The 17,242-nt window shown below is 37.6% G+C and overlaps 2 protein-coding genes across 3 annotated transcripts in view; one reads left to right on the forward strand and one right to left on the reverse strand.

Annotated features, from left to right (window-relative positions):
* TBCD (tubulin folding cofactor D) overlaps positions 1–17,242 on the forward strand; it is a 202,975-nt gene that overhangs the window by 42,109 nt on the left and 143,624 nt on the right. The gene's annotated exons all lie outside the window — the stretch shown is intronic.
* Positions 34–10,271, reverse strand: ZNF750 (zinc finger protein 750). Of its 2 annotated transcripts, none has more exons than XM_054978805.1 (3): positions 10,184–10,271; positions 3,064–4,641; positions 34–2,043 (listed from the first exon to the last, which is right to left on the reverse strand). In XM_054978805.1, the coding sequence occupies exons 2-3, from the start codon at positions 4,485–4,487 to the stop codon at positions 1,338–1,340; spliced, it is 2,130 nt and encodes a 709-aa protein (XP_054834780.1). In that variant the 5' UTR covers positions 4,488–4,641; positions 10,184–10,271; the 3' UTR covers positions 34–1,337. The 2 variants fall into 2 exon arrangements, with proteins under 2 accessions (XP_054834780.1, XP_054834781.1); XM_054978806.1 differs by lacking the exon at positions 10,184–10,271 and adding an exon at positions 5,537–5,588.

A 17,242-nucleotide genomic window follows, 5' to 3' on the forward strand; every position in this document is an offset into this window, starting at 1 on the left:
AATAAATGGTTGATACTAGTAAACTAGTTTTGTCTTTATAATCAAATGTGGATTTTATTTTTCTCTGCAAGATGCATAAGACAAGCACAACATAAACAGTTTTATTTATACTGTAATGATTATTTTGCAAGTATAATATACAACATTTATTGCAAAATGTAATAGAAAAATGCTTTCAGAAAGTTTACAAAAGAAAAAAAGTAGCGTGCCACTGTTTAGTGCTTTAAAATTAGTACGGATGCCAGCAATAGCTATAAAACCTTCACCAGCAGTGCTGCTTCTTAATAGGGAATAAAATAAATAAGAGTCTGGGTGTCTGATTCCAAAGATGCTGTCCAGCAAGCAAGAGACCATGTGTATTGGAACACTGCTCCCTGTCTTTAACATTTGGAAATACTTTGAAAATCTGAACTCCAGGACTTTAAATTAAACGTATTAAAGTGTTTTTTAAATAATCATTTTTTGAAGAAGGTACAAAGACAGTAGAGCAACATTTAGATGACAGTTCATTGACAATGTTGTATTGCCAGTAATAACCGTGGAATCCTTCCATTATAAATGATTGCTATGTTCTTGTCCTAAGTCTTGCTAAGCTAATAAAATAATTTTGAAGATGTGACGTGTTATTTCTTTGCCACTGCCAGTGTACACAATGGCACCCATTATACTAGTGTCACAGTAGGATTTCAGCCTGCATCAGTGTTTAGAATTGTAATGTTAAAGCAGTTTCATATTTGTTTTTGAGTTGGTAATAAGTCATGCTTACACCATAAAGAAGGTTTGCAGAACGGTTTGACCATTTGATGTCACGTAAAATTTGTACAAATTGGAATGTTAGCAAGAATTAATGGAAGTTCTCCCCATCAAAGCATATTGTCTTTCAGAACACAGCTGTTAAAAATATGAGATTTTCATACTTAGTTAAATTATAGAGGAAAACAACCTTACTGAATAACAGAACTTCAGAAAAAAAGAAACGACTGAAATAAGTCACAGACATATTATGACACTAATATGTGATGAACAAGGCATTTTTGCTTCTAAATGTTACATCTTTGGTTATAAAAGCAGACATAAATCATCCCTCCATAGTGCATTTAAGAAATACAGCATTCGCTTCAGTTTACATTTAAACGTACACATAGGAAAAACAGGTTATACTTGGAATATCTGGGTTATTTTACAACATAAATACAAAATAAAGGATAGTTTATAGTTACATATTACATTTTGGATGGATCAAACAAATCAGCCGTATTGAAAAATAAGAATGCTGAAAAAGGTGGAAGCGTAGCATAGTTGAAAGCTGCTTGGGTAGTGCATTAGAAAGTGAAATATTATGATACCCTGTTTCTCTTCCTCAGAGTAAACACCCTACTGCAGTCATTTGTTTTTACCTTTTTTGCACCTTGCTGCAGTTTTGCCCCTTCTCTTTGATTGGTCCTTTTTTGTCCTTTAGCTTTTTGACTGCAGTGATTGTCCTGAGTATTTAAAGATTCGGGAGTAATTTCTGTATATTGAGAATTGTCCTGATTACCTTTTTCTGCACTTTCCATTTGGACTTTATTAGGACTGTAGGCAGCTAACTGACAGAGTGCAACAGCCGCGGTTTGTTTTTGCTCATCACAATTGTCAATTGTCCTGATTTCCTGAACTTCTTGCCTTTGCATCACAACGAGAGGCTTATTGCAGGGATTATTGTCCATGGGATTTTTAAGGTTGCACATCTCCGTTCCCAAACGTTCATTTTCTGTTTTTAGAGGTTCCAGATTTTCAACTTCATAAGATGAGTTCTGGTGTTCTGATTTTAAATTACAGCTGTCTTTTACAGAGAGATTCAGAGGCATTTCCTGAAGTTCTGCAAAGTTCTGGTTTTTCACGTGGAGAATGTTTTTGAACAAACACTCATGTACATTGTTTGCGTCTGGCTTTTTAGAAAGGTTAAGTGGTGCTATTCCTGTGTCCTCATCAGAATTGGACAGGGCATCCTCATCACCATCACTTGAATGCTCTAGAGTTTCATTTTCACCGTTGACATCACCACTAGGAAGAAGAAAAAAGTTTTCAGTTGTGAAATTAGGCACAATAAAATTCTTAATAGAATTCATGTGCTGTTCAATTTCATGAGAATTTACATGGCGTTAGAACAAAACCTACACAAATGACCTAATTTAATTGAACATAAGATATCAAAATAAAGTACTATGAGTTGCTTTGGAGAATAAATATGCAAATGGGATACATGTGCTACTATGAGTAATGTATGATTTGAATATAAGAGAAATTTGAGTTTAATTCCTGATAAGTCATGGGCAGTATACCGTCTGTTTCTTTAATCTTCATTGTGGTCATGATAAAATAAAATAAAAGTCTTATAACCCACCCTACGCTCCTGAGATAGAATGGGAAGGAAATATGAATAATTTTAACATCTCATTGAGGGTTATTATTGTTTGCTTCAATTACAACTTGTTATAATATAAATATTTTAATTAAAAAAGTAATAACCTAGTGCTTTTAGAATGACATTAACACAACTGGCCCATTATAGGTTTTCTGTGAAACATAAAACTATACAGCCCACTGTTTGTTAGAAGGTGGGTGGTCTTTTCTATTGTCTTCTGATCTTTCCAAACAAATATTTATTTATTGCTCTACCTATTATCACAGGACAGATTAACAACAATTTAACATAAATAGACAGCTCTATCTCCCTGAGAAATTGTATATTTATTGCTGCTGCAATCTTGGGCTGACTCAGTCTGTGAGTGAGCTGTTTTATAACTTAGTGAGACTTCCAGCTAAACATATATATCAGACCAGGATATAAATAAAATAGTGCTGTAAATGTAAAATGAGGCAAAATATCATCCTACCCCATTATATTTCCAGTTTCTGTCTCACTTTTACCCTCCCTTTCTAATTGATTCTATGCTGTGCACTATCAGTTGAATATATAATGAAATATACTTTGAGAGTCTCCATGTGAAGTATCCTAAGGGCATATTTGCTTTCTTTAAAAGAAAAAAATGGGGGGGGGATAGTTTAGATTTTTTGTTTTACCTTCTGGGTGTGTTTTCTCTCTCTTCATTTGACGAAGACGAGGTGGATTGGTCGGTACTTTTCCTCACAGGTCTGAATGCTGTATAATTTTCTTCTGGTTGAGGTTGATCATATTTGCTAATACTAATGGAAGGTGCCTTGTTGGAAAGATCAAACAAGCCTTCACAAGCATGACTTGTCTGAGTGAAGTTTGTTGGGCTGGGTCTTTCAGGGGACCCTGTTGCTGCACTTCCAGCACGAGGGCTCATTTTGGCATTTTCTCTTTCATTTTGGTCTTCTTTGGAATTGCCTTTGGTATGCAGCAAAGGAATTTCTTTTTCATAATCAGCTGGTTTTTTATGAGAATTCAACAGATGTAACCTGGCAGGGCTTGGAGAAACTGGGTACAGCAAGGTTGTTTCTTCCATTAAATGAGAACTTGCATCTCTGTTGATACTTGCAATGTGTGGAAGCCTGTAAAATGCTGATTCTGTTGGCCTACAAAATCCATATGGTACTGGGGGATTGGGATGATATTGCTGAAATAATCTGTAGTGTTCATATGTTGCTGGATTGATTGGTTTAGGAAGTGGTCCAGAGTGAGGAAGAAAATGTCTTTGATCTTGGGAGCCGTAGACAGAGAGAACTGAATTTTCACATTCCTGAGAGTTACCGGGAAGGAAGTAAGGTGCATAGATAGCCAGTCCATGCTCATAGAATGGAGGTGAATACTCTGGAATAATAGGCTGCATATAAGATGGAATGGAAGAAAATCCTTTTGCAGGTGGAATTTTATGGGTAAAATCTGGTGTGATAAGGCCTGGACTGGTTTTCCATGGGTGGTTTGGAGCATGAAATGCTGACTTTGTGTGGAAAGGAGGGCCTTTGCTTGAATCAGAAAGAGATGACAGTTGAGAGAGATCGTTACTGTCTTTACTGTGTCGATGCTCTCCTACAGGCACAAAAGCAGAGGGTCTCACACTGTCTTCAAGACTAGGCTGCACGTTAGTTGTGCTTGCTGCTTCATTGCTAATGGGACTTAATTCCTTCTGAATCAGTGGTTTTTGCCCATTTACTGGTTTACCTGTTGCTTGGTTTTGAATGTCCATATTTTCCTTGGCATCATCTTTGGCAAAAACGTACTGAGGTTTACAATCCAGATTTGAGAGGGGTTTAGTGGAAATTGGCTTGGTAGCAGGTTCTGCTTGATTGATCTGCTTAGGGTCCAAGGAACTAGATTTTGAACATTTGATGCTTTGGACACGATCCTGTTCAGACACTAAAGTAATTGAGTTTTTGCAGAGCCCATACTTCATGTGATTGAAAAGATGTGACTTCTCATTGCAAGTAAAGGGACACTGAAAACACTTGTACTTAAATGGCTTTCCTGGAGGCCTTGGAATATAATGAGGTTTTTTTGGCTTACGCTCTTTGACAAGGCTCATCTTTTTGCTTCGGTTATCAGGTTAATCTTTCTGCTAAATTTTTTTATAGTAAGTTTTCCAGGCTTTCTTCTAACCCAAGTAAGAAATTCTTGAAAGATTGAAGTCAGTTCTCTTCCTGGAATGTGTTGGGAGACAACAGTACTTGCCACAGGAACTGCAACACAAAAATTAATACAAATGTTAAAACTAGTAGAATGTGAGAACTGACATAAACACTTGTGCTTTTGTAAAAGTTGCCCGGTGAAATTCCCAGAGTCATCTGGCTGACTGCTATTGGGAACAGGATACTGGACTATGGAAAAAAAGCAAGCTCCACCCTGCTGGACCAGACTGACAGTTCAGTATCCTGTTTCCAGTAGTGCCTAGGTACAAGCAGGAAATTGAATCTGCTATTCAGAGGTCTACTGCCTCTAAACATGGAAGCTCTATTTGCCCATTGATTAACTGATAGAATTATCTTCCCTGAACTTGTCTAACTCTTTAAAATACCATCTAAGTTTTAAAATACCATCACCACATCTTAATGTAATGGATTCCAGAAGTGCGGTGTGTAAAACAGTAATTTAAAAAATAGAAATATATAGAAATATATCCATAGATCTGCTACATAAAAATAAATGCAATGCAGCTACATAATATATATTTATTAAGGATATGGCTGACTATATTTGTAGTTTTATTTTCCATCCCTTTCCTGATATTTCTTTATTTTTTTTGAAAAAATATATTTTTTATTTTAAACTATAAGAATGTACAAGAACAGTCAACAGTATACAAAGTTGGACATTAAAATTCAAGTAATTACAAACTAAGTAAAACATCAAAACAATCTCTAGATTTAACAAGTTGTTTAGTATAATCATCCTTTGACAGAAAGTCTAAAACCGGGAACCAAAATTCAATAAAGAGAGATTTGTAGTCTGGGTTTTCCTCGTTGCTTAGTATAATAGTTAATTTGGCTAAAATAAATAAATCCCATATTTTCAATAACCAGTTAGAGATGATTGGGCCCTTCTCATTTTTCCAGACTGTCGCAATAACAGATTTACCTGCTGCCAATAGTAGAGCTATTAGAGCCTTTCTTTCTTTCGGGATCGGAACATCAGACCAATCATTTAGCAAGATCACTTCAGGTTGAAGAGGTATCTGATAGGTGGTCATCTCTTGAATGTGTTTACACACATCACACCGAAACTGCTTGATGTAGACACAATCCCACCAGCAGTGCATATATGTCCCTCTATTCCCATATCCCTTCCAGCGTAAGGGGGAGATTGAATGAGTCATATGTTGCAGCCTGATATTTCTGATATGGAATTAAACTTTTTGTTAGCTTCTGTACATGGTTCATATTTTCAGTGATCCAAGATCTCTTTTGTGATTTAGTCACAGCCAGTTCAAGCCTCATAACTTACATGTGAAGTTTAGATTTTGTTCTCGTGTGCATCACTTTGTACTTCTATTGTACTTCTTTTGAATCTTACTTGCCATTTTTGTTGCTCTGTAGAGAATCCTTCACAATCTACTTTAGATTTCACCAACCTGAATAATATAGTGGTATCTACAAACTTGGTCATCTCACTACTCACCTCTACAATCACAAATTCCAAGCCTATGGAAGGTTAAGCTAATGCAGAAGAACCTTAATTTTTTGCAAACATGAGTGCCTTAAGGGGGGGAAAACTATCTCTGAAGAGACATTCCTAATTAACTGACCTGAAGTTCAGGGGTGCCTATTACCTGCTATTCCAGTTGACTTAATTAAAGAGAGCTTGACTAAACAACAGCAGAGGAACTGCCACTCAGGATGTGACTGGGAAAAGATGAAAGCAGAGGAGAGAGAGCTGTAGGTGGATGACATGGAGCAGAGAGGCAGGGCCTGGCTATAGCAGAGGCTTGAGGGCAATCCGGTCCAGCCAGTTGGGGAAAGAGGAAGAGATTCCTTGGTGGGGAGAAGTAGGGTGGAGTGGGATTGACTCCATCCTGGAGAGCTGACCTAGCTCCACTAGAGAGCAAACAGGCTTTTTAAGCAGCCTAAGCAAATATTTAATACCAACCTGTGAGAAAGACTCGTAACACCCCATAATGATCCAGGATTTAAGTGCTTAAAGTGGCACACCCCACCCCCAATTTCTCATTTTGTCTAGGTTAATACGTTGAGTTATCAGGGCAAATAGCTGTAGAAATTGTGTGCACTTTTTGTTGTGCAGTTAGTTATAGTATGTGGTCTTACGAGACTGCAACGTTATTGTAGCTCTGATTTTTATAGGGACGTGATCCACTTGCTTTCTCTTGAAAAAAAAATGAAACAGGTGGATACTTCTAAAATACAAGTTTGGTGATCTTTCTCGGCAGATAAGTCTGACGGGCTTGTGTTGACTTGTTCCATTATGTTCACTGATTCTGAAGGCGTGAGAATCTCTCAGAGTCATGTTCTCATGATTTTGCAGGATGTGTTATGGCAGAGATCTAAAAAGTGATGATTTCATCATGAACTGTAAGCACCATTATCAAAATGATGACTGTTGCAAAACCACATACTGTATCAGAGTTACCCGAAACTACAGTAATACTACTTGTCTATAACCAGTCTTGATGGGATATATATTAGAAACAAACAAAATGGTCTTCAACCATTGTTGTTTAAATTGTGAATGGTGGCATATTTAGATTAGTAGGATTATAAATGATAAAATATTAGTGATCTAGGGCACTTAAAGACTAGTATATTTATTGTAGCGTGACATTTCTGAGGTGTCCCTACTTCGTCAAATACATTTCATCCACCTTATAATATAGGTGCTCTCCTATGAAAGCTCCTCCTACAGTTAACTTGGTAGTTTCTAAGTTGATTTGTTCCTATGTTAACAGCAGACTAATTAAGTTATTTTTCTGCAAGTAACTATAAGCAGTTGAGCTTAAAGCATCAAGTTATATTGGGGCTTATTTAGTGGAAGGGGCTTATTTAGTGTTTTCTTATAATATCTTTAACCAATTATGTCTGAATTAATTTGTTTTCAGTCAAGAGCTAAGGGGCTCATTGTGGTAGTTTCTGTTGTAGGCTGTGACCCAAATAAACCCTAATGGGATTTTTACTCCCCCTTGTTTTTGTAAACCCTTCAAACAGCTTTTGCAAGCCCCTCTGAGTTTCAAAAACAGTTTGCAAAATAGTGCAGGAGGAGGCTGTTTGAGAAAAAGCTCAGTGGTCTTAAGGTGTGTGATCCTTTCATTCCAGCCATAGAAATGATTTAAAATAGAATTATAGTTTGGAATATATTTTAAACGCAGTTTTAGTTCCTTAGTTTGTCAGATTCTGTTGAGCTTGTACTGCATGCACATACTGCACAAATTTATTCAGACAAGCTCATTATGAAAGAATTATGAGGATTGTTGTAAAAGGGTATTTTAAAACGAAAATTATTAAATACCTGCAGTTCAAGTTTGGGGGTAATGGTGTATAACCAAAATGGAAGACTTGTAAATGTGGGTAAGTTCAGTTTGTACCTGTTGTACTTTTGTACTGGCTTGTACAACTCAATGCAAATAATGCTTGTAAGCTACTGTTGTCACAACAAACTATCCCCAGGTTTATCCAGTTCAAGCTATCTTCACCAGCAGTTCGAATTTGTATTCAGATGCAAAGATACAATAAAGAGTATTTATTCATTACTTAATATACATTTGTCCTGCTAATATGCTGGGTGGTATATTCTTTTATTATCTGGAGGTGGATCCACTTTTTAAAGAAGTTAAAATTTGCACTACAGGACCTCACAAGTTCCTTTTGAGGAACAGGAAGAGAGACTACTGAGCTGCGTGTATGTTTCAGGTGCATTATTGCATTTTAGTATGTATCAAAAGTAAAACTAATATTCTATGTGATAGGCTTGTAAATATTTTTAGAGGAAAGGTTCTCTCCCTTATAACTCAAGTTTCCTAGATTTGTTTGTGAGATATCTTTCCAACTAACCAAATGTTTTTGTAATTATTAGTTTCACTGCTCAGTTTTCAAATACTGAAGGCAAATACTGCATTCAAAGTAACTTTTAGGCTGTAATCCTATGTGCATTTACTTTACAGTAAGCACCATTGCATTCAGTGGGATTTATTACTGAGTTATAGATCCAGAGGAGTTAGCCGTGTTAGTCTGTAGTAGCAAAATCAAAAATTACTGAGTTAGCATACCTAGGATTAGGCTGTTGTCATAGAATCTGAATTGTGCTTCTAGCTCTGATATTAAAAATTTATTAAAATTGTGTTGGGAAACTTTTACATTAAAATGAACATTGTATTTTGTTTTTGTAAAGAAACCCTATGTGAGCTTAATTAATGTAACAGAATGAGTTTTGGATAAATGGGAACGAACAGATTTTTCTGATACCCCCCCATGTTGTTAGTCATGTTGCATTACGCTAAGGGTGGTTATGCCTCTTTGCTTAGTAGCCTACACAGATTAACACCTCTTCAAGGAAGTATGAAATTTCATTTAACAGCAATTTTCCTGTCTTTCTTAAAGATGGAAAACTGCACCAGTTTTCTATTATCTGAGCATATTAGCAAGCTGAAAAAATAAGGAAAATTTCTGCTCTTGTGGAAAAAAGTAATTGTTACACTGGTTTTCTAAACAGTGTTCTTTATTAAATTGAAAGGGGCAGTTTCAAAATAATCTTTACTGCAGACAATGGTATAATTATCTTGCTTAATAGGTCATTGCTATGGATGGCTGTGCAGCCATTTCTACAAGCATATTAATACGCACACGCTCAGTTGCTGTTGCAGCATTCTTTTTGGTGATATTGATCTGGCTGACAGGGAGTCCTCACTGGGGTGGAGCATATTTTGAAGGGCAAGCTGTGATTAAAATATTGTGATGTGGCACTATTGCATAACTCAGAATCATGCCATTGTCACCTATCCAGCATTTTGCAAGAACAAGACTTTTGAGTTTTATTCCAGTTTGGATTTTCCAGTGATTAACTACTCCTTCCTCCTCGACTTTAAAACTATGATTCTATACATAATACAGAGGATGAAGGTGAAAAGAGCAGAAGGATAGATAGTCACAGGTGTTTAAAGCAGATGGTGGGAAAAGATGTTAAGGTTCATGAAGAGCGGTTAAGCAAACATTTGGCCCTCAAATTTCTAACAAAAAAATTCTGTTCCTTCATGTAATTCATATTGAAGCTATTCTCTTTCCTCACTCATATGTAAAATAGAAACTTTTTAATCAACTGAAGCTATAATTTTGACAAATGCAACAATTGAATTTTGTAGTACTCTGCTCAGTTTTCATCAAGGTTAAAAAAAAGTTGACAGTCTTTGGCATCTTGCTCATATAAATCCTTAAGGAGAGCTAAATAATGCAGTAGAACAAAATGTAAGTTAAATAAGGAAGCTAACATAACAAACATTTAAATTAAAAATTACAGGTTCTTAATTAAGTTTTCAGTCTGAAAAGTGCCAGTAATAATGTTCTGAAAAGTGAACAAATAAAATAAACCCAGAACTTTTAGTACAGATCAAAATAATGATTTTATTTTTCTTTATCTGTTGTGGAATCTCTTGTAATTCTTGCAAGGATAGTGAAGTGCAAGTGAAGCCCAATAAATAAACCTAATTGGCATACATTCACTTTGATGAATGTTTTTACTTCTAAATCTTTTTTTAAAAAATTGCTGATTTTAAAGTTTGCCTACCTGTGAGTCTGGCAGCTGAAGTCCAAGGTGTTCAAAGCTCTTAAACTGTTGCTGTCAGTGTTGAGAGAGAAGTACCTGTTCGCTCTTTGATTGCTAAGTGAAACTAAAGGAGGCTGTTTCAATGGGAGGGACTTAAAAGTGTAGGAGTTGAGCCCTGAGGGTGTAGAGATGCACCTGATATTACTTCAGCCTGAAGCTACAGTTCATGTGTTTCCATCCACTGCCTTTCATTTGATGTTACCTTAGCATCTGAGCTGTGGAGCAGAACACTTGTCGTGTTTGTGCCCTCTAACAAGCGAGTTTTTGTTTCTCCCACTGAGTTGTTAATCTCCTGTCAAGGGGAATGGGACACAGTACAGGCACGTTTCTTAGTTTAAGGGCTCTTAAATCATTTCTAAGTGAGACACAGATCATAATGACTTTAAAGAGTCATAAAGCAGTAGAAGAAATGCAGGCTGCAACGTAAAACACTACTGGATTTTGTTTTTCTGACCTCGATTGTTCTGAGAGACTGTGAGAATACCTGTGGGCTGCAGCATTCCCCCCCCCCCCCCCCACCGCTCCCTTCCTCTGCTTCCCTGGCAGTACTTTTGTCCTCATGATAACTTCTGTCTGGGAACGGCAGGGCTGAATTAACCCAAGTTTACTTGCTGTAGAAACGTGCCAAAGCTTGCTACAAGTGAGCAGCCAAAAAATACTTCATAAATGGAAGAGTAATCGCAATAGGAAATAGATTATCACTATCTATATAGTTTGATTTTCCAGATACTGAACCCACAGCATGACAATAAATTGCTAGAATTACTTGCTTACTTTGCATCATGTGTGTGTGGGGTGGGTGGGTGGGATAGTTTAGTCTTAAAATAATTGCTCAGAGGTTGAGTATCCATCCCCTGCTCCACTCAACCATGTCACTTCCTCCCCCCCCCCATTGCTCCCACCATTGCTTATTTTTCTTCTTTCCAGTGCTGCAGTGGAGTTTAGCTAGCCAGCTGATTTTCTTACCGTTGGGACAGAGCCACAAGCACAGTTTCCCTATTTTTGAATTAAACTGGGCTTTGTGTGATGTGCTCTCCTCCTCTTTTCTAATCTAAAAGACCCAATACCTTTTTAAGGCTAAAGGGGAGATAGAGAGCTATGTAGTATAGTTTTCATCATAGTACAGAATGTCTTGTCTGCTGTGCATATGGCTCTGTCCCTTCATCAGTGGTGATGCACTTGGTTTCTTGGATGCAGTAATAGTTGTATACAACTGCCACAGTGAGTGCTAAATTATGAAGTTATAATTGCTGGATAATAAAGGCCAGATAGGTGTGTTTGTGTTTACTTTCTGATAGTTCTAATAGGTTTTTTTTAGCTTAGAGTCTTTCAGTCTTTCAGATTCTTCTAAACTTTCTCATTATACTGAGCGCAGATTTTAAGATGAAATTACATTTTGAAGCTTGTTTCTAAAAACTAAGTTTCGTAATGATACAAAGTTACACTTAGATAAAGGAGATGCTGAGTCTGGCAACTGTTGTTTTATATTTAGATGTGCTTTTGTCATTAACATATAACTCCTCAGAAACAGGATCAGATTAACTGGAAAAAGTTCATTTGGGGGAAATGCCCATTTTCAGCAACTCTTTTTCAGGACCTGGAAATGTAGCCATAAATTGCCTGAGGCAAAAGGGACCTAGGTCCCTACAAAAACAAGGAGACATTTATTTTTTCCGGTTCACGACCAGCTTTAAACTAGTAAAATAAGACATTCCCTTATTTGTTAAGAATTATACAAGTTCAAACTTCAGTTAAAATAGTACAAATAAAAATATTATAAAATCTAATTAGCATCTAATTGAAAAATATTCAGCTAGAGGTCCTACCTCACTGTATGCTGCCTTTGTTGATCTAAAGGCAGCTTTCGACTCTATATCAAGATCAAGACTATGGGAAAAGTTAGAGAGCACCAATATAGACAAGGAGACATTTGCAAGGAGGGTAGGTGTGAAAAAGAAAGTGAAATGCATCTCTCTTGCCCAGGCAGCTTGGTTGATGCTATCCCACCTAGATGCAGCATGTGGTTGACTAATTTGTTGGGAGTGGGGGGGGGGGGTCCTCTTCTTGGAAACACATCCCATTGAAAGTAATGGATGGAATCTGTGGTTGGGTGCGCACCTTGATGACACCTGTCTGTGGTGGATTTTTTTTAGTGGGAAGGGCATCTAGATGTCCGTCCATCCCACAGTACATTCTGCTGCCAGTAATCATGTAGAACTTCACATGACTACAGCTGGATCAGGATGAAAATCTTGCCATGCAGTTCTGCCAGCACAATGTGGCAAGCTGGTAAATGTGGGCTTGGCACATTCCTCCCCTGCCTCAGAATTAGGACAGTCTAGTTGGTACAGGGCCCTGGGTTGCCCTACTTTGTGTTGTGTTCTAAATGCCTTTTTTCTAACTATGTAGGCAAACCATCACAGATATCATGCATCTCATACAGTTATTTTTCAGTTTGTATCCTATTTCATGAATCCTGAGGTTGCGCCTGAAATTGAAAACTGGTTTTTTTTTTCTCACAACATAAACAATCATATATGCGTTTAACACATAGGGAAATTAATATCAAGAGAATAGTCTTCAATAATATTTCCTTTCTTGTGGATTGCTTTATTTCTTGCATGTTAATATGTGGTTGGTGCTTAGTTTTTTTTTCTTATCAAGACTTTGCAGCACCAGCCTTTTAAAAAATAAATGAAAAGGCTGTTTTTGACAATTACATCAATAAGACAATTATATCAATACACAGATACATGTTAAAGACAACAGTAGATTATTAATTATGAATCACACCATTATCAATAAGTAACTAGTTTAACCTGCAGCATCATTAATATAGTTGTTATCAAGAACAATATCGATGCATAATAAGATTAAAGCTTAGTAAGAATATTGAATTAAAAATTCTAGCAGAACCACTACAATCCAGAACATGTAAGCCTGAAACTATAAAATAGAACATACACACACACAACCTTTATTGGCATGTCAGAGCGAAAAAGGTACATTAAAATTAGTTGATAGGTCTATAAAATAGAAGTTAGCCATAATATTTTTATAGTTACAAAAAACAAAACATCAGCCAATGAACAATTAGTTGTCCATCTTTAGTTAATTGGATCAATTCCCAGAAGAGAATTAATTTTTCACATTTATATTCCAGTAGAAGAAAAATCTGCCAAAAATCTTATTTCTCTGTGTGTGTATATGCATGAGCACGTGTGTGTGTGCGTGCGCGCGCGCGCGTGCATACTCTAATTGGGGTGGTTCTTTCCCATCTCTTACTGCTTCACAGTTTGAACCCTTCCTGGGCCTAAGGAGCCTTCCTCCAATTTAATTGGTTCATCCATTAGAGAAAGAGCCACTTAGGTTGGAGGAATGCTCCTTAGAAGATGGTTGGATTCACCCCATAATATGTAAATCTGTACATTTTAATTTAGACCTAGCAGTTGATCTCCTGTTTCTTAACTTAGGAAATTTCTGATTTTGTTCCTCCACTGGGCCAGCAAAATCCTTGCTCTCTTTATTTGTATCAAAATCTTGGGTTTACATGGTATTGTGTGGGGTTCACTGCATAATGCCCAAGTGAACCCTTCTTTTGTTATCTTCTGCCAGCAGGTGAAGACTTCTTACTTTTGTTTGGCATTTCCTTATTGGCCCTCCTTCCTTCTTATGTTTTTAATTGTTGTTATATATGTGCGCTTTTAAAAGTTGATTTCAATGTTTTTCACCACTTCACTGCCTTGAGGGTCCTAATTGGCTGGAAAGATTGGGTAAAAATGCTTTAAATAAAATAAACAAATTTCTCAGTAGTTTCTCTCTTGAGAAACAACTTTATTAAAGCTAATTAGAAGACTCCTAAGTCCATAGAGGTTTTGCTGGTATACTGTATATTAGAGGCATCAGACTCAAAAGGGTTGGAGGGGCACTTCCACCCAGCAGTGTCCACAGTACACCCATTACTGGTTTTGATAGCAGAGTACTAGTAGTACCAGTAGTTAGCCTTTAAACAGCCTCGTAATCTAACACCTTCCTTGATTGCAAAGAGTAGCTGTCTTGTAGAAAAATAAAACAAAAGCTCAGTGGCATCTTAAATACTAACATCATTTATTGCAATATGAACTTTCATGGGCTGTGGACTTTTGTTTCATTTCACAATGTAACAACAGTGTGACATCCTAGCCCTTTTAGCCTGTCAAAATTCCTTTATGAGCATTACTGCAGCCCTCTTCAGTTTGCCACTTGGTGCAGCTTCCAATTCCCTTCCATCTGAGCTTCCTTCCTACATGCTACTGTTTTGCCTCCAGAATCCTCTTGTACGAGAATATTACCACTTCACACCAACCTTAAATATCTGTGTTCCAGGTCTCCTTTTCTTTGGACTATAACCACCACCTGTCTATTCCCTTAACTTCAAGTGTTGGCAAATTGCAAATTCCACATTCCTTGACATCTGTGCTGCTAATTTTAAATGGACTGCTGGAGAGGCTTGTTAGGCAAACTATAGCAGATACTGGTAGACCAACTACTTTGATTTATCAAGATACTGCTTTGTAGCCCTGAAGATGGAGCTGTAATATTTTTTTATGGTGTATGGTGCAGGGGTGCTATGCTATGGGCTACATTTGGGAGCTTTATGTGTACCAGCCTGTCTCTCTGCTCTGTGAAAGTGGCCTGTTTTCTGTTCTTGCCCTGGTGAGTTTGAGGGAAGCTGTGGTAGTGATGTTGGCCCCTGGGCATGATCCTAGTGCAGCAAAGAGCTTATTAAAACCCAACCACTCCCTGGAAATGGTTGCTGCTAGGCAGACCTGCTCAACTGGGCTGCAGCTGAAGAAGAGCAGAACGTGCAAATGCAGCAGGCGTTGTTTTATTAAACTGGAGGCAGTAGAGTAAAATACCTGGATCTGCAAGTTGAGGGAATAGAGCCTTGGAGACAGGATGCTGCTCGTTTTCTTCATTAGTGGATATAACTGGTCAAATTGAACTAGCAAAGCTAGTAGCTGTTTATCGTCGTTTAGGTAGATCTTTTGTATTCCTGTTGTATAATTATGGCATACATGTGGACCAGTCACCTGATGGCTGGCACTTTTCAAAAGAGGAGAAGCACAGTATTCGTAGTAGAGGTGATGTAATTCCTAGATTGATTCAGTACTACTTTTTGTCATTGTTATACTTATGCCAACATTTTAAACATGATACTCAGTTATAGTTTGAAAGGATTGATTAATGTCAATGTATTCTGGAATGGAGTTTCATTCCAAAAGTGTTCTCATTATTTGGTCACACAGAATCACAGAGTTGGAAGGGGCCATACAGACCTTCTAGTCCACCCCCCTGCCTAATGCAGGATGATCCTAAAGCATCCCTGACAAATATTCATCCGGCCTCTTCTCGAAAACTGCCAGTGAAGGCAGTTGAAAACTGCCCTACCCCCCCTACACCTCCAGCTCCCATGTTAGATACCAATTATGTATAAAGTGCTCTGATACTGATGTCGCAGTATGATGACATGCAACCAAAGATCCACGTTACTTGTCAAACTTTAGCTTCTGAGAGCCAATGTACTTTGAGAAAGGCATTTGGATCTTTTAAGTAGACCTTGTTCTTGTTATTTAGATTTGTCTGAAGAATAGCCAATCAAAAAAGGTATTTTCATTAATATTAAAAAGTGAAAAATATGTAAATTATATTGAACATTGTATTTTAAAAGGAAGTACATTGGCAAAGCCCTGTGGGTCTTCTGCCAAATTATAGCTACAGTGAAGTATTGGATTTCTATATAAGCAATTGTCACTTTTTACTCCTTTAAGCAGGGAATCTTAAGCAGAGGAATGAATTCTCAGTTTAGTACGTTGTATGAGGGACGTAGTAGGAACCATTTTAAGATCAGATGTGGCTCCAAATGTGCAAAGATTTTGCACTGTTTCCTTTAAAATGTCCTCTTTCAATTCTGCACGCAACTGTTGATTTATATTTAACACCCATTCAAGCATCTTTTTGTCCTTAATAACTTCCAATCCTTGCTTTGGTGATATGTTACAAGTCTGGGCAAGTTGGCTGGGCAATACTGTATAAATTTTCTAGGGAGTAGAAGTGGTTTCTTCACAGAGAAAAGTAGGTACAGTGAAGTTTGATACATCTTAAACTTCTGAGTCACAGAAGATAGGAATTGACAGCAATGGGTGGAACACTCCTACATTTCCCTAAGACTTCCTGCTGCCTAATTTAGGAATTAGCATGTCAGCCTGGCCTACCATTTACTAAACCTATTTCATATTAATTGAGAAACTCAAGGTCACTATATGTTGCTGGGAGACTCAAAGAAAATACAGAGATTCCTGTAATCCATCTAGCAAGCATTAGCAGTGTTTGAGGGTCTTCTGTAGAGATTTCTACCAGCCTTGCTATCTAATGTCCTACATGTCTATGAGCAAGCTGCCCGCTTTTGTTTTTGAATAGTTCCGTGTTCCATAATTAGTTTTACTACAAATTCTTGATTTTTTAAAAAAGATCCGAAGTCTGGTTGATTATCACATTTAGATTCCCACCACGCCCCCCCCCCCCTCCTGCGCAGATGATCTTTCTCTAGGCTTGTGCAGGACATGATGCAAAGACTGGAGGGGAAGCCCTGCTGTGAACTGAGGCCGAATTGGAAACCTGACAGCAAGTCTGCGAGTAGCTGCAGGAAGGGTAGGAGAGAACTGCTGTGGGAAGCAGAGGGTGGGGGTGACAGGCAGGTGCTTGCCATGTATTGCCCTTGCAGTATCCAGAGCTGTGCCCGACAACTGCGGCTGAGCCTTGGTGGCATGGGAGAAAGCCTGGCAGGCAGTAACAGAATAATTCATGCCCTGAGAGCAGAGGGAACAATTGCAGAATGAACCTCCCCCGATCCTCTGTCTCCGTTTTCCACCAGTGACTGATGGCACCTGCACTTTGGGCACAGACAACAAAAAAAGAGTAATTCCTGCTTGCAAAATAATTTTGTCAGGCTTGTTTAAATGTTCACAACAACATATAAAT

The sequence above is a fragment of the Eublepharis macularius genome, chromosome 4 (assembly GCF_028583425.1).
Source record: "Eublepharis macularius isolate TG4126 chromosome 4, MPM_Emac_v1.0, whole genome shotgun sequence".
NCBI lineage: Eukaryota > Metazoa > Chordata > Lepidosauria > Squamata > Eublepharidae > Eublepharis > Eublepharis macularius.